We start from the raw sequence: 22,859 nt of genomic DNA on the forward strand, positions 1-22,859 counted from the left end.
TATGCCCTAAATATTCTTAAACTATGACTTCTCTTTGTTACACTCATGTAATCGTCTATACACTAATGGACTTGAAGACACTGAACCCTTTCTCGCCGGTTGCTACTACCATGCCGGGCACTTGCTTAACCCAATGGACCTCCCTCACACCTTCACAGAAATGCTCAAACATCAGCTGATCGGGTGCGTCACCCGCTCCACCGGCCTTCCCACCTTCCTCTGTATCCTCCTCCACAGCCAAATTCCACAGCGTAACCGTCGAATCAGCACTCCCCACTGCTACAACTGTGTCATCATTCGAATTCCACTCCACACTTGTAATAGGCTGTTGATGCCAAGAAAAGCTCGCAACAGCACTGGCATTCCCACCACTGCTCGAGAAAGTTCTTAAATCCCAGACCGCCCATACACCATCATCTGCGCCTGTAGCTAGTAAATGTTGTGTTCCAGGATTCCAGCTGGATACATTTACATCCGAAGAGCTGACGTCAACGCTTAATACGAACTTCCTGTTCTTTTGTCTGACATCCCAGATTTTTACCGTTCCGTCTGCGGATGCTGAAGCAAAGACTGTACGTTCTGATGGAGACCATTGGATTTCTTCGATACTGGAGGTATGGCCCGTGAATGGCGAGTTTTCGGCGATGAATTTTCCGGATTCGTTACGAGTTGTGTGGAAGATTTTACCGGCGTTGTCACCGGTTAAGAGGCGGCCTTGCGGGATTAGTGGTGACCAGTCTATCGCGTAGCCTTCTACACCTCGGTGCATGGATAGACTTGCAATTGGTTGGTTGGAAGCTGGAGGGATGGGGTTTCCTGGGGACTCTAGAGAGGTGAGGTGGGGGGTTATGTTGTAGATGTTTACGGAACCGGTTTCGAGCATTGTGGCTGTTAGGTATTCGGAGTTTTGAAGGGAGAAAGGGGATGTACGGATGCGGTTTGTGGTTGTGTTTAGTGGGATATGACGAGATTCGAGGATGGGGTCGGAGTCTTCGTCTGCATCGGAATCCGAGTCTTCGTCGTCTGAGTCTTCGGGGTCTGTATGTCCTTGTTAGAGAAGCCTGTGGGATTGATTTTGAGATACGGGTAAGAGCGTACCTTGCTTCATTCTGGTCAATCCGCTCAACTTCATGACTGTTATTTCGTTTTCTTTAGGTTTTGAAGCTTGTGTGCCTGTAACAAGGAATACTGTTGCCGGGTATGTCTGTCTGTTATCGCCCAAGCTATCCTGTAGGACATCGAACGATAAACAAGGCCACTTTGTTCCCATATTGTGCAGCAGGTGGAAAGCACTCGGGTCCGGTTCTAGCACTTCGTCTTCTTTTAGGGGTTCCTGAGGCCGCGATATTCTGTATGCTTCTGTATCGACATCCATTGCTATCGACCGATTGCATTAGCAAGATTCTAGCCTGGATGAGAGGTAGACTATGACATTACCCTCGTCTTCGTCTTCATCTCCTTCCATTTCAGAAGCTGTACCAGCCTCTACGATGTCCTCGTCACTCTCCATTTCGTCTTCATATGGATCTTCGAACTCGCCCATGCCGTCCTTTACTGGTGCGGTAGCTTCGCCTAGCCTAGCAGTGCTGCCCGCTCGTTCGCCATTTTTGAGGTTATCGAGGTCGCCCTCTGTGAATTCGTTTGGTCTTTTCGCCATTGCTTCGTAGTGTGTCGGTAGGAAGTCGAAGCGGATGTGGTGATGTGAGAGGGGTAGGATGGGGTTTAGAAGTTTATGGTCTGGCGGGGTCTGCCTTTACATTTCTTTGCGACGGACGATCAAATAAATTTTTTTTTTTTTTTTTTTTTTCGCTGGTTCTATTTCCCAAAAAGTGTTGGTTCAACGTCAAATCTGCAATATGTCTTGGCGAATGTCTTGGCGCTCATCACCTCGCAACAACACAGATGCGATCCCTGAACCGATCACCATAGAGTCTGAGATGCGCCTCCATCTACATCTTCCATAGTAACGCGTCGAGATAGCGCTCCATAACGTTCCGAGTTCTTTGTGTTGTCTAAAGGTCCGCTCAGTTGCTGAGGCTTGATTACGAAAGGACCTCCTGCTCCTTCCTCTCTTCTTCATCCTTCCTCCTTTTCATCTACAAGCCAGCTTACCGGATACCCCCAGCGACAACACCTCCACTATCCGCATCGACAACTCTAACATCACGACATTCCCAACATTGACCATGGCGCCACAAGTTCCCCTTCAAGCCCAAGTCAATCTCAAACTCGGCGAGCGAGGGCAGCGTGAGCGGTAAGTTCGTAAATGCACTCTCTTGTATATATCCTATCAACTCAAAACAATGCTGACAAATTTATAAAGCCTCCTAAACCACCTCATCGAGCAACTGCACATTTGCGGTTGGTACGAGGAAGCCCGCCGCGCAGCCTCAGCAGCAGTCTTTGCCCAGCAAAACTCCCACGCCGCTGGACAGGTAGCCTCTTCCTCCGGGGAGCCTGTCTCGGACTACCACCAGGTTTTGCACCGAGTGGAGGACGAGATGTGGCGGAAGATCCCCGTCGAGGTTCAACGGGAGATGTACCAGCGAATCCACGCGGTGCTTGAGCAAGTGCTGAAGAAGTGATTGCTCATCTTTGTGTTTTTTTGTTCTTTTGTTCTGCCATTTATCAAGGATATCTAAGGCATAGGCTGTTCCTGAGGACGGACGTTGGTTTCCTGAGGGAAACGCCTGGCTGATATACATATCTCGCAATCCGTGAAGTGAGAGGTGGCTTCCGGTGATGGCGCTGGCCCTGAGGTAGACACCTTTGCTTACTAGCCTATTGTACAAAAGTCATGTTTGTTTTTTTCTGTTCTTTCCGTGTATACACGTGAGTGAGGCTCCCTACGACGGTGATGGCGTTCTATCCGAGGGGGACCCCTTTAGGGGTCCTATGCCACTTCGTGTTTTTTTTTTTTTTTTGTTATACCTTTTTTTCCCTTGATGACATAGACTTTGTTTCTATGTATCGAAGAAGATAAACTTTTTTTTTCTATCCGTCCCGCCCTTGCATACTAAGGTGGGCTAACTCATGGTATTACAATCTTTATCACCATCCCGGTTTGATCGCCACGAGACCAAATAAGTGGTGAACGATATTGTATGTAGGATGGAATATGCCGAAGATGCGTGTTGAGGTCATCCCTGGGCGACGGCATGGAGGATGGGGAGTTCCTGGTTCTCCGTTGCTCTTTCCTCATCAGATGCATGGACTGCATTCAACCCTTCAATCTCCTTTCCTCAACCATTCAGATCGGCTTTATATCCGTGACCTATCACCATCCGTGCGTTATCTCGTCGCGCCCAGATGTAAGGGATATATATAGTCACCGGAAACGGGCTAGCTAGATATATATATCGGACCCCGTGCGAACAAGGCGAGACGCGTGGGAGGATATGCATGAACTTCCACTTTACCCCTCGCATTGTTAGCTTGCGATTTATTTTTTTTCGATAAGCCCTGCGGTCCGAGATCCTTGCCCGCATGTGGCGAACGCCGCTAAAACGCCTCGTGCCGTTGTGATTTGGGGGGTTTTGGGATTTATAGTTGGGTCCAGGTCTGGATCGGTCTTTAAATTTGCGCCATGGAGCTGAGTTGTAGATGTATGTAGATGCGGTATGATCTAGGCTTACAATACATATACAATTCAACTGATTCGTCATTTCACACTGTTTTTTTTAGATGATAATGCACAATGATGTATCCTTTTAATCCAACGTAGATTTGAGATTTTATATTTAAGAAACAAGAAAAGCAGAAGACGCCATCAAGACCAATGGGGGATAATAACCATCAGAAAGAAAAAAGAAAGAGGAAAAGCTTTAAAGATATGAGATGCAATACAGAAAAAGCGAGAGTCGCCATGCTGGTTTTTTTTAAGTGATGGAATTCGGTCATCAGAAACGAAAGGCTATTAATACTTACTTGTACCGGGTTATATGACTGTATGTATCGTCATCATGTCCAAGGAAAAAAAAAAACAAAGAAACATATCACACAGAAAGAGGCTTAAGGAAAAGCGAGAGTGGTGGTATCAAAAAGGAAAGAAAAAGAGAATAATGAAAAAAGGAAAACCAAATGGTATGAAAGGAGAATGCCAACGACAGCCGTAATAACACCGTTACACTGAAGAAAAAAAACCAAAAAGACGTGCTTTGCAAGGACAAGAGAGGAAGAAAAAACGCAGATGTCGCCCCGGTTGACCCAATGCCTGTAGGAGGTATAATATATAAGAAAGGAAAAGGAGAAAGGAAAAGAGACTGGGAAAATGGAAATGCTATATAGGAAAGTATATATGCGGCAATATTAAAAGAGAATTAACATGCCAGGATCGGGTGGGTTTCAGGGACGGTTGTGAAGAGTATCGGGATGGGAAAAAGTAACGGAATGGCTGTGCATGGATGCAAGTGGGGGGGATGATGTTTGGTTCTTGAAGCCGTTTCTATCAATCACCGGTTGCCGGCTTCGACGTCTTGGTAGATTAGTAACGGGTCGCCGACATTTTCGATCTCGGGTATCGTGCATTTCAGGTCGAAGGCCTTTGATAATACGATCTTGAAAATCTTTTGGACATTGATGCTGTGTGATGTCGAGCTGAAGATTAAGGAGGCTTTCATGGCGCGGGCGAAGCGTTTCGCTTGCTTGGATATTTCTTCCTGGTCTTCTTTGGAGAGATTGACGAAGTGATCGTATTTGGTGCCGATAAGGAAAGGAATAGCGGTCTATGTTGCGGTTAGCTTATTCCGTCTTAGTTCGTGTCGATAGAGGGAGCGGAATGTACCTTATTAAGACCTCGTCCCTGTCTATACCATTCCTTAATGCTGTTCAGTGTGCTCTTCCGGGTGAGGTCGAACATGAACAGGATAGCCACGGCGTCATTACACACCAACGGCAGCATGTTCACGAACTCACGCTGGCCACCCAAATCCCAAATCGAGAATGTAATTTCGGTATTCCGTATCGATATCGTCTTCTCCATAAAGTTGACGCCTGTTGTAATTTAAAGTTAGAATTGTTTTGATTCGCGTGGTTTTTAAAACGTGGAAAGGAACTGGTCTGACGTCAATTCCCCCTTAACCGGTGGCATAGAAGAACGAACCTAATGTCTGGATATAATCCTCGTCGAAGCTTCCTTCGACGTACTTGACCATTAACGAAGTCTTTCCGATCTGTGCATCTCCAACCATTCCGACTTTGATAACCACCCTGTTTCACATGAAAAATTTTCTAGTTAGTAAAATAACCCCCCTGATGCCATACAATCCGTCAATCCCGAGATAAAAAAAAATACGTACGAATTCTTCTTGCCTCCGGATCCACCTTGGCTGCTGACACTGCTACGATCTCTATAGCTCTCATCGTTTCTATTCTCGCTGGCAGTAGAATCTCGTCTAGTATATTTCTCGAGTGATTCGTGTCTTGTATGGCCGGCAGCAGCTCTGATGGCGGCAGTAGCCGAAGAATGGTCGTCTGCGTTGAGGTTGGCAAAGGAGGCCCGAAGGGGGGAGACGGGCGAGCTCTCTCGCTTTGTCGGAGGCGTTGCCGTCATTTTATAATGGTGAAGAGGAATGAAGGGGTAAGCTGGCGATGGACAGCAGAGAAAAAGAGGGAGGTATGGGAGATGAGAGAAAGCCGGGGTGATAAATCAGCCTTGACGTATGATAGAGAGATCGATGGATCGAGCGAGGAGAGGGGAGAAGAGGAGGAAGTAAAATCCGGGGAATGTGGTCGTGGTGACTCGTGGATGTCCGTGGTCGTCAACAATAATCCGTGGCAGCAGCTGAATGCAAGATGGAAGCGGCTACAAGCACAGCGGATGAAGTGTCGATGTGCTGGTTCTCCAAAGTAAGAAGGGCGTATCGGGTTCGGCGGACGAGTTGGAGTTTCGATTGGTTGGAGTTTTCAGTCTGGCTCTTAGCCTGTGTGATGGAATGGACTTTATATGCCACTGCACCACAATAAGAAATAAGAATGACAATGACAGCCTCCACTTCCCGGCGTTAATGTCAATATAACGTCAGGGTATCGATATAAGTATCAGAAAAGAATATTCCTGGAAGAAAAGCTCATCTAAGAACTTCCCTTGAAATAATCCTCCCTTCGATCTTCTTGTCTGGCTCTCTCCTCTTTTGCTGCGCTCGGCACTCCGTTGGCGGGTCCCGCTTTTTAATCACCCCGCCCGAGCTAGGCACATGCACTAATGGATTGGTGAGTGGCGTGTCGATACCTTGGACTCCAGGCTGTTTGTTAGTAAGTATATGTACTGCCCTGTGATGGCTACGCCGGTCAAGAAAAGTGGGATAGCTAGAGCTAGCCTATTCCGAATATCTACGAAGTAGTGATATACAGAAAGTGTACCCTGCCGCTTTCCTCTTATATAATCCGTACATACGTCGTTGAGGACTCAAGGATTTCGGTAGCGGGCTAAGGATACAGTGGGGACCTCTCTCTTCTTATCAAATAGTCCCGAAGAATCTATTTGGCCCAAGGGAAATCAGGAATCAAAGAGACCTTTTACTTACTTTATCGGAGAATTCCCTCGTCGAAAAAGATTAATGAGATTCAAAAATAAGAACCAATTTGGCGGCCCTCCTAAACAGACCCTCGATGCGAACTAGGTACTGCGCTACCGGTTTATTCCTTAAATTGGTTAACAAAGTGTGATCAGGCACTGATACGGTGATAATTCGTTATTTTATATTTTTTGTTCTTCTCCCTCGAAAGGTGTGCCCGCCGAAAAAAATGAACAAGTGAAAAGATTCCGCGCCCCGGTTCAAGGCGGGTTATTTCCGAGGCGGACTGGGGATTTCAATTCGGTAGTATAATTAGTTTTCTTTTGGTTGGGCACGGTTGTCTGGAAAGATCTTGAACCACGATATTTTCTGAGATTCTTCAATGCAAGAAGGCAGTGCAGTATCAGATCCTACGCCTTACTGACTGTGTCGGTCGATATGCTGGGTGAAATGTATGCAAGATCGTTTTTGATTTTTACTGAGAGAAAGGTTAGGGTTGAATGCAATGAGAAAGCCGAAAAGTTCCTTACAAAGGAAGTATTCTTCTTCTTCGTTTTTCGAGATGAGAGAGGGGAAGATAAGGGAAAAAAAGTTGGGAAAGGAAGTAAAAAAAAGTCCCTCTTCGTTCCCTTTGGTCACCCCGTATTGTATATATACCGGAGAGATGAGAGGAGGGGGATCAAGGACATCTGGAGGGGGAGATGAGCAAGGAATAAGCAAAATGCCTTGCTCGATACAGATAAATTGCTTCTTTAAATCATCATCATAACGGCGGGCTCAGGAACCAGGAACCCGCGATGCCCTCCAATTCAATTGCCCCCCTCAATCCTTCCAACATTGCCAGCATGCTGCTGACCAAGGAAACAAAGTCCTCAGCATCAAAGAGTGGGGCCAAGGGGTTTCTGGTTCAGCCTTGGCTTCTACACCAGGAGATTAATTTGGAAAGCTTCCAGAAGCAAGGGCGGATTCCCTTTTTTGGTTCGTCTCAAACGCGCTCCGACTTAAGACCGCTTCGATATAATTTCGATGATAATTTCGATGGACACCACTATCCATGGGCAACCCATGTTTCCAGTGTGTAATAACTGTTGGAGCAGGCGAGGGTAAAAAAAGACAGCCAGTCTTCTCTCTTCTTTCTTGCTTCGCGATGAGCTTGACCCCTGAAAGTGAAAGCAGTTGAAAAAGCAAGGTGAATCAAAACGCGTGAGCGTGTCTTGATCCCATGCACGCAGGGCCGGAGCGAGAGGAAGGGATCCTTTCCCTATCGACCTCATGGTTTTGAACCTGCAGTTGCCTGTTTTCCTTGGTTGGACAATTGAAGAAAGCAAAAGGCGAAGAAAAGAAAACATCCCACCGTGTCCTCCTCTCGTAAGCGGCTTTCTTCAGTGGTGTAATCTTAAAGAATTCTTCAGTGCTTTTCTTCTTCTTCTTCTTTTGTGTCCCTGAAGCTTCAAATGAATACCTGAAACAGGTAAACACCAAAAAAAAAGCGGGCCGACAATACTGTGTCATATGTGTCAGCGCAGCATGGCAGGTTTGCTAGCTTTCGTTCATGCTGTTTGCGGTTTGCCAGCTGACAATTGAGCCGCTGCCGGTGGTGAAAATGAAATCGTCAAGAAATTCTAAAATTCCTACTGTTTAGCTGAATAGCTGCTGTAACAAGGTTTGGTGCGGCGGAAAGGGGATGGTGGGAGATTATGCACAGCACCGGCCCATGATCCAAGCAGCCGGGTCATTCCAGAAACCCGGACCATTCAGGCACCGCAGGATCTCATCGAGTCTTCCCACTCACGGCCAAAGAGCCAAGGAATGTGGCCCATTTCTTGTCTTATTCCGGCGTTCAGAAGGAGATTATGAAGTCATGAAGATAAAACGGGGGGAATGTTCGAACAGGGGACGTCCCGACGTCCGGAAGTTTACATCAGCGAATGGGAAAGGGTCCATTGAGGATGGTGAGGATCTTTGAAAGTCCAGATTCAGCAACTGTTCGTGTATTGTATGTACCACCCCATAGAGATTAATTATACCATCCATGGCGGTGGAGGTTTGCCGCATTTAGGTTGGACCATGAATCAGGAGGGACATCTCCTGTATCGCGAGGAAATTTTTTTCTAGAAGTCTGACATTACGAGTCACTGTAATCATTTTGCCTCTGGTCTCCTTTGGAAAGTATCCGCTCGTCGAATATTTCGAAGATTCCTAGCATTCTTTCTCGAAAGTTGCGAATTGGATTGTCCTCTAAGTCATCTGCGCGGTTAGTTTGTGCCTAGCCTCTGAAGGTCTGAGAACCTTGCACTTGCATGCAGCGATTCGCCCGTCTGCCACGTTTGGCGGGCAGAGAATTCGAAATGTGCATGCTAGTATCAAGATCCCAAGATGTTGGTTGGTTGGTTGGTTGGTGGTTGGACCTTGCATTGCTTCAAGCCTCTGTATGCAACAGGAAACACTCGTCGTCTTTGAAGCTTTGATCGCGAATTAACTGCATATTGGTGGTGGGGTTTCAAATTTCTATTTGTTTTAGCCACACAAGCTAAAGGTAATGCTCTCGCCACCATCCATGCTTCTTCTTATCCACATCATGTTATGCTATTAATAACGAGAGAATCATTGTAAGAAAAACAGGCGTCAGGAGGTATCCCCGTATAAACGTGCCCCGCTAAGAGTAGCAGTAGTAGTAATAATAGACAACGAAAAAAATTAAAAAATAAAAACAGGTAGGATATCATAGTGCACGGTAAAGGTATAAGCAAAAACAGAAACCCCTCATTATCATGATAACGACGACCCCAGTATGAATGCAAACAGTTTTTATAAAACAAAGAATAGAAGGTAAAAGCAGAGGGATATCTAGTGGTTAGTAATAATAGAGTGCGCAGGCCTCGCTTGCTCGGTGTTCATTCCGAGTTCAAGGCAGTCAAAAGATAAATCAAACAATCATTTTGTGCAAGAATCATGTGCTCCGATCTCACCTTCATCACTTCTTAGCCACCCCTTCTATCGGACTCAGCAAAGCGGATACCGCGTCTGGTGGGCTGCTGGCGCTCGGTACCGTCATCTTCGCTGTCATTGTCATCAGCGGTGGAACCGAGTGCAGCTTCACGACGTCGGCGTTCTGCTTCAGTTTCTGGTTGGTGTTGTGAGGGGCTGCCGCCAGCACTCTCTTCACCTCCCAATCCGAGTGCAGCCTCTCTTCTACGGCGTTCGGCAGGGGTCTCCTCTTCGAAGTTTTCCGGGTCATCAGCGCTGGTGGTGCTCTGGATCTTTGACAATGCTGGTCCTGGGTCAGGCGAACGAGCGGATACGACAGCCTTCTCGATAACCTGTTCAGTTGGATCCGTGACAGTTCCACTTCGGCTTCGGCTAACGTTCCCAGGAGAGTACGTGCCGCTCCCACCGTCGTCAAGTCGGTCAGCTTCGGCGACTAACTTCTGGGGAAGATTATGGGCCTGTGCGATCTTGGAGCGGTATCTTGGATCAATAGTCTGGAAGTGATCAAAAATCTCCTTTCGGCTCATACGTCCACCGTGGAACGGGTTGTGAAGGTGAATTCCGTGTTCGTCATTGGATCTGATGGACATAGTTTCATCATTCTGCTCTCGATGCGGACCATCGCTTGATTCTCCAGCAGTCGATTTTCCAGTCAACCAAGATCCGAATTTCTGCAAACTCGGCCGACGACCAGTCGGAATACCCAAGATAGTGTCCCTTCGTTCGGTGTTCGTATTCGTGCGAATGACCTTTATAACCTCACCATCTTCATCTTCAACAATGACGTCATTGCCACTTTGGTAGGCGGTAGCAGTTCCACGTTTTCGGTGAGCATCGGATCCGCGACGTTCCTTGCTGCGAGGAGGTTCGTTTCGGTGCAAAAACTCCTCAGCAACTTCTGCCGGGTTGGGTGGTGATGCGCCGGGTTTTCCTGCACGGGTGTCCTTGGATTCATCGAATGTGTCCTCGATTCTGCCGTTAGAGAGTCTTCGGAATTGGCTGACAACGTCGCCGTCTGCGTTTTCGACGAGGATTTCGTCGCCTTCTTGGTAAGCGTTGCCCTCGGGTGGAATATGGACCTTGACAGCTTCTGGAGGTGGCAGGCGTTCGCTAGACACCGACGTTCCAGTGTGGTTCTTCGGTCTACCCAGCCCATTACGGCGTCGAGGTGTTTCGGATCCACTCACGCGCCCACTAGATTTCCTTGCGCCGCCGAATCCTCCAGGGATACCGCCTGTAGGTGGTAAACTACCAGGAGGGAATTGTCCTTCACCAGGGAGTTTCTCGTTATCCGATTCTTCTGGTTTCCTTATAGACATCGATTGGCCACGGTGCAAGAACGGAAGGCGGCTAACCCAGGATTCTTCGGGACCTTGCGTGGTGTATGACATCGTGAGTGTCATCCTGTTGATGCGTTTACCCAGCGTGAACACAGCAATGGAGGATCCATGAACAATAATCGAAGATATAACCATAAACGTGACAATCGGCCAGATAACCTCAATCAACAGGAGATTTTCAAAGTCACTATCGGGCTCTGGAAGTACCGCAAGTGGTGTTGCGGCGTTTCCAGTTGAAAGTTCCGATCGAGCAAGAATGGCGACGAAGATCGCGCCGACACCAATAGGTCCAAAATGACCGGCGAAAAGAGATTCCCTGAAAGTTTTAATGTCGGGTATGAAAGGCCGGAGTACGACCATGACAGGTATCCGGCGGAAGAAGATGACCAATATCGAGATGCAGACCAGTCTCCAGGGTTCTAAACCCCATTCTGGTCGATTGTACATATCCCATGGAATGATGGAGCCGAAGTAGACGAAGTATGCCAAGTTTAGTAAGAGGTCAATTACGTTGGACACATGAGATTCCTCAGTCTTATGCGCAAACCAGCCGTCGTTACTAAACGCGACACCAGCGCAGAAGCCCACAAGGAGGTCATCAACGCCTATTTACCGGTTAGTAACCTTCTCATAATGTTTTCTTGGGGGGGTCTATGGTTTACCAAGAATGCTTCCAGCACCAGCGCAGAACAGAGCCAAGGTGAAGTAAAACACCAAGAAACTCTCTCGGTCGATAATATTCTTGGCTTCGGCCCATTTGATGAGTCGACGTCCCGCGTATCCCACGCAACATCCGAAAACCGCTCCGAAGACACATTCGTAAAGAACGGTGAAAACGAACCAATGGTAAAAGACTTGGGTGGCGTCGGGTCGGTAGTGGATGAGATATATCGCAAGATAGATGAATGGAAAGGCCATACCATCATTGCAGCCGGACTCCGCGGAAAGCAGATCTCTAAGATGCTTCGGGATTCGCTTCGCGAACTTACCCTTACCAACAACCGAAGATGCAAGAACCGGATCTGTAGCGGTGACGCAAGCTGCTATGCAAAGTGAGTCGAGCCATGACAGAGGCTTGATGAGCCACCAAATGAACACAGACACAACCAGCCATCCGAAGGTCATAACGGGGATAAGGAGATAGACGACGGATTTCCAGTGACGAGTCATATACGCCTAAGTTTGAGATACGATTAGCAATCCTGTCTCAACTTCCCGAAAGGAGCTCTACAAACCTTGGGTAATTCGACACCAACAGCGAAACACTGTACTACTAGAACAATTCGGCTACACTCCAAGGTAATCTGATCCACATTCCCCCAGCTATTCGGATCAAACAAATTTGCGGCATAGGGACCGAATATGACACCACAGATGGTTGCAACAGTAGCTTCACCGATGTAAAGCTTTTCCTTGACGAACAAGGAGACCAACATGAAAAGGGAGGTGAAGCCTCCCAGAATGATGTATGCCAGATGTGGCCGGTTGATCTAGAAGATACAGAGGTGTTAGCTACCTATCCATCCATTGTTCCGCTCGGCGATCGTGTAGCACAACAAAAAAGCCCAATCAGGAATTTTCCCTTCCTAGCAACATCCAGGCCAAAAAGCTGAAGACGTCGACGTCGTTGAAGGGGCCAACACGAAAATCGCAACAGACATGGTATGTTCACTTACACTTAAGTGTTCCCAGGTCATTTTGGGGTTCTGTTAATTGGGACCTATTAAACAGAACGTTTCCTCTCTACCAATCCCCCGCTTCCTAATTGCCTCTCCCTTCTCTATGGTTTTCTTCTTATTGATGTGACGAATGGTGGGTAACAAATGATCAAGGTCCTTATGGGGGCTTTTTCAATATAAAAGTAACGTACTCTAGCTGCGGCGAAGGCTGTGGACGTTTGTGCATGCGCTAGGAGGAACTCGGAGCTTAAGGAATGCCGTATCACCGGCAGACAGCGAGGGGCAAACAGAGGTATGACTAATCTGAAGGGTTTTAGACAAGGCTACGGGGTGGCATTGACAGCTGCGTCCGATGCTGTTGCGCAAGGCCTTGCAAGGAATGGATGCGTTTAGGATAGAACAGGTATGAGGTTGCTTTTGGCCGCTGATGCCGGGTTTGCCGTCCTTCTGGGGGTTCGCAATGAAATGAACGAAAGACACAAGGAAACAAGGAAAGAAAGAAACAGAAAGAAAGAAAAAATAGACAGATAGTATTTTTTTTGGTTGTAGATACTAAACTTGTTTTCTCTCTTTCCCTATCTCGGTTCTCCTTGTCGATGTAACGGCTGGTGTCACTATCAACGAGAGTTAGAGTTCTGACCTGCCAGTTCAAGTCCGGTAGGAACCGAGAAGCGCCTATTCGACAAACCAGCGAGAATTGAAGGGAGTTTCTCACCCTACTAGGCTGATTGAACGATTGGAGGTAGGATGGATGGGATGGAGGTAGGATCAGGGAGCGTGGTGGATGGATGAGGATGGGAATTCGCGATGGTCCTCTAAGAGAGGTTAATTGGGGGTTTGGTTTGCTAGAGGGAAATGAATGGTTGATGTCGTTGCGCCAGGTCGAGGATTAAGTTATGTGTAATGCACAACCAATCGATAAATGATAGCGACGATGAACAAGTATGCGAGCAAACGGCTGCTCCAGGTGCACTCGCAGGCCGGTCAAAGTACCCCGGGAATTTGCAGTTACAAGAGAAAGAAGAGCTTTTCGTCGTCGGTCGACTGCAGGCCGGTCGATTGAAGGAGATTTGGAGACTAAAGGGTCGACCGGTGAAAAAGGGAGAAGAAAATTTCATACAGGGGAAAAGCAATACAGATAAATACTTGATACACGTCTGGTGGACTTCGACCGATTTCACAGACCAAGCTGCGACTTCACACGGTTTTTTTTTTTTCCTTTTCGACCCAGATGTGCCTGTTTTTCTCATCCAACAAGCCCATCATGGCCAATGGATTAGCTTTGTTGGCGGTGCCGAGAACACAAACCCTTGCATATCACTGCGCCGTGTGCTCTATCCCCTTCACTTTCCGGCTGTGGACCGAGAAGAAATTTCGGAAGATGAGCTAGGGTGTGGGATGACCTTGCAGAGCCTGGACATCATCAAGCATCATGGCGTTGGTGTCAAGTTTTTTCGGTTGTTTTTGTAGACAACGAAAATGAACTGGCGATGCTGCATGCTTCCCTACCGTATATACATGAAATGATCGAAACAATGGGATATAAGGGCGATTGCAATGCCAAATACTCTGAGCAAGAAAAGGCGGCAAAACGAGGTTATTCTGGCGGTGATACAGATGATGCCCAGAAATAAAACCCATGCTAGTCCCATGCACAGTGGATCACACTCGCAGATCCAAGACCACACAGTTGGTCAAACCCATCGAACAAACCCAATCACTATTTTTCTTAGGTATGCTTATCGATGCTTCATTTTGCTTGTATCCTGCCAATACTCTCGGTATTCCTGCCAAGTTGGTAGTATTTGGCTGGGCTGTTTCTCAGCTCGTAGGCTTGTTCTGGAGCCAAGAGACTTGTGAGTTTCAGCCGAACAAATACAAAATTTTGCAATTGTGAGTTCGCAGTTAAGAAACTTGGCTGGCCATACGTAGTAGACGATAACGAGCCCTGGCTTTCCTACATACGTACGGGTGTTCTAGGATCTACGTAAGCATGTGAGTAAAAAGCTGGGGAAGGATATATAAACTTAACTTGCAAGGAGCGCTTCATTTTCTGATCTCAAATGTCCACATGCCGATTTATATCCGCATAGTTCCAAGTCCTTACTTAAAAGCGTTAGCAATAATAGCAGTTCGTTATCAACCATTGGGCTATTTTAATCGGTGTTTGACGGGAATTCGGAACCGCAGTCAACTCGGATCCCAACCGGAACTCCACCTTAGACGCAATGCACTTCGCTAGGCCAAGTTACCGATTACGTGCATGAGAGAGGGTCAATTACTAATACTTTGCATGATACCCGTACAAAGACTAGAACCCAGGCTTTTTTCAAAGAATCCTAAGGAATATTGAATCTGATGTGCTACAATATAACTGAAAACGTCGCTGCCGTACAAACTTTCGTACTTCCAACATTACCCGTGTAAGAGAGAAAACCAAAGGAAAACAAGAGAGAGAACCCGATCTCATGAATCTTGGGTCCTAAATATAAACATTATGTGAGGAAAAAAACCAATTGATGCTGTTGAACCTTGGCGCCAGATCCGATACCATGATATTAGCTAAAAAGGAATGAGCTCGAACGAACCAACGAACGTAAAACGGCAAAATTTCAGCGTTGAGCAATAGGGTCGTGAGGATTTTCCCGCCCCGGCATGTGCCTAGAAAGATATCGACGCTCTTGCACGTCCACTTTCAGGAGGGATATTGAGTTTTCGGAACTCCATTCGAATCGTGGAATTGTTCCATTGTTCCCCAGCTGCAAGCATTTTGTTCACATGTTAGATACCCCACCTGACGATTCAATACAGTAAACACCTACTTGAAGATATTGAAATCCTGTTGGAACATAGTTCCCATGTCCCAACTGTTCAAAGTTCCAAACCCATCGTTGGTCATCATGGGATAATTTGGCGCTCCTTCTGCGATCATGTTGAAAGATTCGTCTACCATCGGAGCACTAGAATATGTAGGTGTATAAGTGCTAGAGTATGGGTCCACAGGAGAGATGTATTCACTCTGATCTTGGAACGCCATGTGCATGCGCATATCATAATTTTGTGCGCTTTGAATGTCGAGCGAAAGGGAATGTATCTCATGCGAGGGATGATGATATTCTTCCCGATTTCTTTTTGGTTTCCGGATCGGTCTTTGCGACGATGTAGAGCTAGCGTCAGTTTGCTGTGGGCTGAGTGTAACATCCGAGCCGGTGTCCTGCATTGAAGGTGATAGAGCTTTCTTTCTTTCGTCGGCAACGTTTTCGCAGAATAATACCAATGTTCCGGACATCAGTCTAAAGCTCCACCTCTTCTCCTCACACATGTGTCTGGCGATATCCACAACCTTGTCACAAGCCCTGTCAGCTTCCTCTCGCAGCTCTTGGGAGTAGTCGATAGCTGTTTCTAGCTTGATACTCAATGCTGCTAGGAAGCAGCGAACTTGAGCATAGTATCCAATACCCCATATTGCAGGGCAGCTGTGGACTAATTCTTTACTTGCGTACCCCAGGGTATAGACTGCAGCTTCAGCCAACTCTCGTCGAAGCTTTACGATATCCTGTAAGAACCCTGCTGCCTTGACCTTCTCCTCAGCGTTAGCCGGTTGAAAGAAGGGATAGTAAAATATTAGTTTTAACGCAGCATAGCTTAATGCGAGAGTCGCTTGGCTGTCATAGTCCTTGCAAACTGTCTGGAATCTACGAAGTCGATTCTCGAGCTCTGCTATGGAATCTTGGGCATCGCGGAAGTCTGCATTTGTAACATGCGTAAATCTATCCGCGCGGTATGCGACGGAGTGACATTTACCAAGTACGATGGCTTGCTGTATCAGTTCGACGAAAAAGTGATGTTTTGTGTCTTCGAAACCTGGATCGAGATTTCTGACGTCTGGGAAGTCGAGATCAATGTCGTCGTAAGATATCATTAGAGGATATCCTTTCCCTGTGCTCGTCCTGACAAAAATTTCAATATCAGATCTCAGTCAGAAAATGCAATCTCCGATACGGAGAACCTACCATCGGTCTTTGATGAAGACAGCCCAGAATAACCGTCTTCGCATCTCTTGCATATCTTCCGAATACTTGCTCTGGGCCGACCGTTTGTGAAGTTTCAGCTCCAAGGCCATCCGAACAGCCTGTACCCGTACATCTTGAGATTAACTTCTGAAAGACATTAATTGAAAATTTTATGAGTGATATTTACTCACCATCCCCAGCCTGATCGGCCATGCTTCTGTATCATGGATTCCTTCGGTTTGCAACTCGACAGTAAGATGAATCAATGTTAAAGCCATCAATGCCTGTAGAGACGGCTTATAATTGTTCATCAACCTCATAAGCTGTGCATGTAAGACTTGCTTAATGTGGACAAAGTCTCGACTTGAAACAAGAACCCCGTTCAATCTTGCAGCAACGCCATACATGGCTGCGCGCAGGAGTGGGGATATCTTGTTTGTCTTTACATACTGCCTGGTAATTATTGGGATGTAAGGTTGTACTTTCGCAAAGAAGAGATCGTTTTCAATGTATTTTGCGAGCGGCGGGTCGATGTACAACTTGTCCGTGCCCTCAATATCTGTCCAGGGTTGATAGTTATTTTCCGTAATATTTTGACGGATTCGTAGGATTTTTTCTCTTGACTCTTCGGTGGGGAGAAAAGATTGATCGGAAAGCTGGAAGCCCGCATGAGCGGACGTTTGTCCGTTCATAATCATCGAACTACTCATAGTGATTTTTTAAGACGAATGATTTAGCCACGCCTGCCTTACATGCATTTTATGGGGACAAACTAAGGAAATTATGAATCTTGGTATATATACTAACCCGTCATTTGGTGGTCTAGGAGTATTCTGCTGGAGAGACTCGTCGTCCGGCAGATCGCACTCCTTACCGTACTTAATACACCAGAGACATTTCATGGACCCATCGGGCTGACTCTTGAGTTCGCATCGTGTCCGACGGGTGCGGCATTCGTTGCAGGAGCGTCGTCTGGATGCCCTGGCAAAGGCAGTATGTACGCCGTCGTTGGCCATATTGTAGGATTGTTAAGCTGGGCCTGGGGCCATTTGACACCGAGCTTGTACTATGGGGGTTCAGTGTATAACGGGGGATTTTTCGGGGACTCTAAAAGGAAGGCAGCAATGATTGCTGGACTGTGTTCCACAAGTAACTTGTAAATGTACGGCAGAATGGGAGCGGCGAAAGTGGAGTCGGCTCTCAAGACCGCTGACTGTGCACTGTGCTCTGCTGCATGGGCGGTTATAAATCTCCACCCGGGGTCGTTTTAGTTGTGTTACTTGGCGAGGAGAAGGGCAAAAAGGATTTCGACGAGGAATTCTGGAGAGAAAACGTCAAAGATGCAGGGAGGCTTGGGGAAATCATCCGAACATCTCGAGACAGCTTCGATTTAAGTAACATCGCAGCTCCAGACCTTGTGGATATGGAAAGCATCCTTTCCTCGCGTTTGCACATATTAAAAAAAGTCTCAGCATAACGGATGTATTGCTGTTCCTGAATCTCGCTTCAAAACCCCACTCGGTAGCTCTCGGCTTATGATACTTTTTCGTTGTTTGACGTGGATGTGGCTCCAAACGTACAGCTGATTTGAAACCGCATACGTACCTGGCGAGATATCTAAGACGAAAATGTCATTATATGCCTGTATTATAGACAGCTATCCACGGATATACAGACTCGCCTGCAGCCAAGCTCGAGAGTTTGTTTGCTTTAATTAAAACAGAACTGTTGGGGACGTGTGTAACATAGGAAGTGGGTGCTTCTGGAACTGGTTCCTGCAGCGTATTGCGTATTGATTGTATCGATGGCTGATCATGAGCCGGGCTGAACCAGGCTGGATAATATGGGATTGGGTAGCATTGCATCGGGTCATAAAAATTGGATCATTTTAAACGGTTGAATTAATGATGATCGATCTGTCGCATGGGAGCGAATTCGAGCGAGGCGAGGAATATTATCACACGCTACAATCGTCTCCTCATTTCGCATGCCAAAATAGTACTAGACTAATAATATCTTCGAATATTCATGAAAAGATTAATATTAACCCAAGCCAAGGGCTCACAAGACGGCTGGATATATCGAGAGTATTCACGGGGCCTGTGATGAGGATCCAAGCCTCAAGAGTTCGCTTTAGTTGGGGCTTTAAATTACGTCTGTGCAAGACCTGTCTGGAGAACACGCTTAGTCGATCTAAATAGGATTTTGGAACTTAGGCAAAATGGGGCAGCACCTGGTAATTTGTTCCCGTGTAGACGTTTGAGTTCCTTTAACGGTTTGTCGATACGAAGGGTTTGAACGTTCGCCCTTTTAGCTCACGTAGGATACTTCTTAGCTTAGAATTTATAGGATTCTAGGCTAGATCAGTCGACCGAACATGCATATGCGCCTTGTAAACTCTATCACATTAAAAGCTAGATTAGATAAGTGAACTTGTATTATTTCATAAATCGTTCATATGACCTCCTCAATTTTTGAGCTGCAGTTAATTTGTCATGGATCAATCGATGTTAGAAGCCTTGGTATAATTAATTCCAGCTAACGGTGACTGATGTTCCACGATTCCGATTTGCTATCTTAGAGTTAAGCCCTTGGTACCAGATCCTGGTCGCAGTTTTACCAAGCCAGTACCTCGATCAGGAACAGCTCTGGTTGCACTTGTAGGGTCAGGCGGTCCAGGTGGCCTGAGAAACCCGGTATAAACTAGGGTTCGGGCTAGAAATTTGAGCGAAATGGTGCATTAGCAGCTACTTGTACTTGCAGGAAGTGACCAGCATAGAATAGCCAGTCGAGACTGGGTCTGTACCTGCGCAATATATTCGCTTCCCATGCCATCCGAGGATTGAGCATTCAGAAATATACCCCACGGACGTGGACATGTCGACATGTGAATTTAGACCCTTGGACTTGCGGGGCTAGCTAAACTCGTTAACCCTGCCCAACTTCCACACCAAACTTTAGGTCCAGTTGGTCTCCGATCTGCCGTGCCTTCTCCACAATATCTTCTCCAGTTTCCGCGGGTAATATTGTTCCTGGCGACCGTCTGAACGAAGTACCTCTACTTCTGATTCTATAGACGGTCTGTTTGTGCTCAGACGGGACATCAATTGCGTTTGCGGCTGCATCCAGGCACCTCCGCGAAGCCCCCAAGAACCGTGGTTTCAAAGCTGGGCTCGAGCGTTCAGGCACCAGATCTGCGGACTAACTTTGACGTCAACAAAATCCACCGCGAAAATATTTGGCATCAAAGTCGAATAAATTTCGAGAAGGATCAAAGCGCTTTGGAATCCTATCTTCGGAAATATACTAGGTGTCCTGCATGGTTTACGTTTCTTCCCCTTTCTTGTTCTATCTTTGAGCCTCGACAATCAACGTTTCGATGCTTACGGAGCTGCGAGCTGCTGGGCGGGGATTACAATCGTGACGACGTTTCCTCAACTAGAAGTATTCATGATTCATGATCATGACGGCAGCTGTACGTTGAAATTTAAACAAGAACCTTCTTCCTCGAAGAAAACGGCCCTTCTAGAATTTTCCGATATCATGCTTTGTTACCAATATATCTTATCAACAGTCGACATCTCGAACGCTACCTCGTAGTTCTATTATTGAGGACTGTTCAAATGCCGGAACTCGAAGGCCCACTAAAGATCAAGAGATTGAAAGCGAAGAAGGCTTGTGATCGTAAGTGCAACATTCCGCAACACAATGATGAGGGGATCACGTCTTCTCGTAATGGTTTGATATGGTCGAAGGCCCAAGAGTCAGAGATATACGGCGAACGGCTGACAATATTGGTGGTTGTGATTAAGAATGCAGAAGGCTACGAACAAAGTATGTCAAAGATCCTTTACTATATATACCCGTTAATATATCCTCGGCATGTCGAAATATGGATCAATATAGCCATTCGGCATCATGCCGACAGGATCCTGTATCGCTCACGTCATCGACAAAAGTAAAAGCCTCGAAAATTAATTCTGCTCTCTGTAGGTGCCAGCTGCCTGAAGATGGCCCGAGCGCATCTGCGTTTGATGCCGCAGGGTCTCGAGACCGAAGATGCACGCGCTGCGCAAGATTAAACATCGACTGCACTTTTATCTTACCAATCACCGAGACAAGAGATCGCAGACATGCTAGTACTAGTGTTCCACCAGCACTGTAAGTGATTCTATTATCTGCCGTTCGAAGCTGCAAGTGGAGTGAACTTGAAAACTGACATGCTCAATACTTTAAGAGAATCTGTAGCTGAGGGAAGTACTTCTCCTACTTCTTCTTCTTCTCGGCCTAGTATAGTAAGGTAAATACGAGCCTAAGATTAAAGTATTTATGCTTCGAGCCTGGCTAAAAGTGGCTCGCAATGAGTAGAAAACATTCTGCGGCACCTTTGCCAGTTAGTCAGCTGGACCCTGTCGAGCAGTAAGTAACCTAGCCAACCATGTTCTTTTTTATAGTCTAACCTTTTTGTCTGCAAGATCGAAGGCGAAATTCGGAGAATTCTTAGACACTTGCTTGCCAATTGTCAATTCAAAGGAAATTTCGAATACTACTAGTGTTTTATTGAGCCAAAGTGTTCGTCGCATGGTTTTGTCGTTCACGGAACCAAGTAATGTTGCGGCCGATAACAATATCCAAGAGTCTATTCGAAAGTATTTTAAGGACAAAAATGCGATTACTATCCCCTCCATCCATAATGTCCAGAGCCTTCTGTTTTTGAGCCTCTTCATTGACGAACCAGGTTCTGGAGCAGGAAATAAATTGATGACAGTGAGTTAACATTACGATATGCTCTTCCCTCATTTATATATATACCTAAGTATGTATTAACCAAAAGTTATTTTGCTAATCCGCGATAATCGAGTTTGATTAGGCTATAAGAATGGCATGCTCGATGCATTGGAACCGCCCCCCGGAGCAGGCGGACGAAGACCGAACCACGGTCAACTATCTGTGGTGGGCCCTTGTATCTAAGGATATCTGGTAAGCATGGTTTTATTATAACCACGGTTCTGTGAGTTGTGCTGACAAGGGTAATATGTAGGCTATACCTGGCCTCCGGCGTGCCACCTATCATTAACTACATGGGGTTTAACGTACCGAAGCCCCAGGGCGCCCCGAGCTTCTTTTCAGCATTTGTCGGGATATCTGAGGTCGTGCGGATGTTCATTCGTCGGGACTCTATCGGCGTCTACATGGATGGGACAGCACTAGAAGCCCTGGCTGCTTGGGAAAGACTCTATTTCGCCGAAGTTTATCCGTCAGCGTCCCCGAACTCCTATAGTCATCCGTTCGACCCACCGGCCTTCCTAAGGCTCCTGCATTCCGTCGTCCTGTCACTTTTTGTTCTCACTGATCACCTCGGCTTCTCAGTTAAGTATTTTGCACTCCGTCAACAGGGCACTGTGATGGATGATGCGATTGGACGGCCTTCTGCGACTGAGTATAGCGTGGGGCAGCTACAACATCCATACAGCCAACCATATCCGACTTCTGCAGGCTCTTCGTATTTTGGCTACCCAAATGAAGAGATTCTCAGAATACTATCGAGGACTTTGAGCCTGCACATGACCCACCCTGTTTTATTTGATAGGTGGAGATACCTGCAGCGTTTCTCAGAGATCGTGGTGCTGGCTATCCTCAGGTTGACGCACGGTCATGTGCGCGGAGACAGTATTGTATTCAATGAACAGAATTCCCTGATTCCGAATTGGCGGACCAGGTGCATGATAAAGGACGAAAGGTGGGTCAAGATCCTGTCGTTGGTTGGCGAGGATCAGGGATGGGGAGTGGTGTTGGAACTGTGTAGAGATTTCGAGGAAGATTCGGAAGAAACAGACTCTGGTGAAGGTTAAAGGAATTAATAGGTAATAGGTAAGAAGTGGGTGATAGTAAATAGGTTTGGATATCTCTGTTTCTAGTCAAGTTCGTAAATAATTGTATAGATGTCATAAGAACTTTTACAATTGACCTCTCTATAGCTAGTTAATAAATTTACTTAGTCTCGCACAAATTATTCGCCATTCAGATGACCAGGCAGCTCGGGATTAGACACGGGCTTCTAAAGCTAGGCTCCAACTTCGGACCTTGGGCCCCGAAAAGGACTCCACTGTCTGTGTCACACAGCTAAGAGTTGCTACTATTGGAAGGAGATCGGGTCAATGCTCCTTTCGTGTGTCTTTGATGGGCTCAAAGCGGAGAACACCCCCGGATAGCTTAGCTACTTAAGTAATTAAGTATCCGCACGGTCGACATCTAAGCTACAAAGTCTAACTGGAACGGTCATGTGCGGGTACGCTCTAGCCAATGGGTGGCTTCAAGTTAACA

The 22,859-nt window shown here is 46.6% G+C and overlaps 6 protein-coding genes across 7 annotated transcripts; 2 read left to right on the forward strand and 4 right to left on the reverse strand.

The window, feature by feature from the left end:
• Window positions 1-55: 55 nt before the first annotated feature.
• Window positions 56-1,657, reverse strand: DFL_005955 (uncharacterized protein; the record flags this gene model as incomplete). Its single annotated transcript, XM_067635290.1, has 3 exons — window positions 56-1,038; window positions 1,099-1,377; window positions 1,438-1,657. The coding sequence occupies 3 exons, from the start codon at window positions 1,655-1,657 to the stop codon at window positions 56-58; spliced, it is 1,482 nt and encodes a 493-aa protein (XP_067489735.1).
• A 529-nt stretch (window positions 1,658-2,186) lies between these two features.
• On the forward strand, window positions 2,187-2,585 carry DFL_005956 (uncharacterized protein; the record flags this gene model as incomplete). The annotated part of the gene is made up of 2 exons (XM_067635291.1): window positions 2,187-2,254; window positions 2,324-2,585. 2 exons carry the CDS (start codon window positions 2,187-2,189, stop codon window positions 2,583-2,585), a joined length of 330 nt encoding a protein of 109 aa, XP_067489736.1.
• A 1,866-nt stretch (window positions 2,586-4,451) lies between these two features.
• DFL_005957 (uncharacterized protein) lies at window positions 4,452-5,551 on the reverse strand (the record flags this gene model as incomplete). Its single annotated transcript, XM_067635292.1, has 4 exons — window positions 4,452-4,724; window positions 4,784-4,992; window positions 5,102-5,208; window positions 5,298-5,551. 4 exons carry the CDS (start codon window positions 5,549-5,551, stop codon window positions 4,452-4,454), a joined length of 843 nt encoding a protein of 280 aa, XP_067489737.1.
• Window positions 5,552-9,496: 3,945 nt separating this feature from the next.
• On the reverse strand, window positions 9,497-12,540 carry DFL_005958 (uncharacterized protein; the record flags this gene model as incomplete). The annotated part of the gene is made up of 4 exons (XM_067635293.1): window positions 9,497-11,448; window positions 11,506-12,019; window positions 12,079-12,333; window positions 12,520-12,540. The coding sequence occupies 4 exons, from the start codon at window positions 12,538-12,540 to the stop codon at window positions 9,497-9,499; spliced, it is 2,742 nt and encodes a 913-aa protein (XP_067489738.1).
• A 2,677-nt stretch (window positions 12,541-15,217) lies between these two features.
• DFL_005959 (uncharacterized protein) lies at window positions 15,218-17,551 on the reverse strand (the record flags this gene model as incomplete). Its single annotated transcript, XM_067635294.1, has 5 exons — window positions 15,218-15,281; window positions 15,345-16,472; window positions 16,536-16,654; window positions 16,727-17,237; window positions 17,343-17,551. The coding sequence occupies 5 exons, from the start codon at window positions 17,549-17,551 to the stop codon at window positions 15,218-15,220; spliced, it is 2,031 nt and encodes a 676-aa protein (XP_067489739.1).
• Window positions 17,552-20,158: 2,607 nt separating this feature from the next.
• DFL_005960 (uncharacterized protein) lies at window positions 20,159-22,387 on the forward strand (the record flags this gene model as incomplete). Of its 2 annotated transcripts, XM_067635296.1 has the most annotated exons (8): window positions 20,159-20,219; window positions 20,348-20,369; window positions 20,529-20,696; window positions 20,773-20,835; window positions 20,904-20,954; window positions 21,011-21,302; window positions 21,406-21,515; window positions 21,577-22,387. In XM_067635296.1, 8 exons carry the CDS (start codon window positions 20,159-20,161, stop codon window positions 22,385-22,387), a joined length of 1,578 nt encoding a protein of 525 aa, XP_067489740.1. The 2 variants fall into 2 exon arrangements, with proteins under 2 accessions (XP_067489740.1, XP_067489741.1); XM_067635297.1 differs by lacking the exons at window positions 20,159-20,219; window positions 20,348-20,369 and having other exon boundaries at window positions 20,669-20,696; window positions 20,784-20,835.
• Between the last annotated feature and the right edge of the window lie 472 nt (window positions 22,388-22,859).

This window comes from Arthrobotrys flagrans, assembly GCF_004000055.1.
Source record: "Arthrobotrys flagrans strain CBS H-5679 chromosome Unknown unitig_9, whole genome shotgun sequence".
Lineage (NCBI taxonomy): Eukaryota > Fungi > Ascomycota > Orbiliomycetes > Orbiliales > Orbiliaceae > Arthrobotrys > Arthrobotrys flagrans.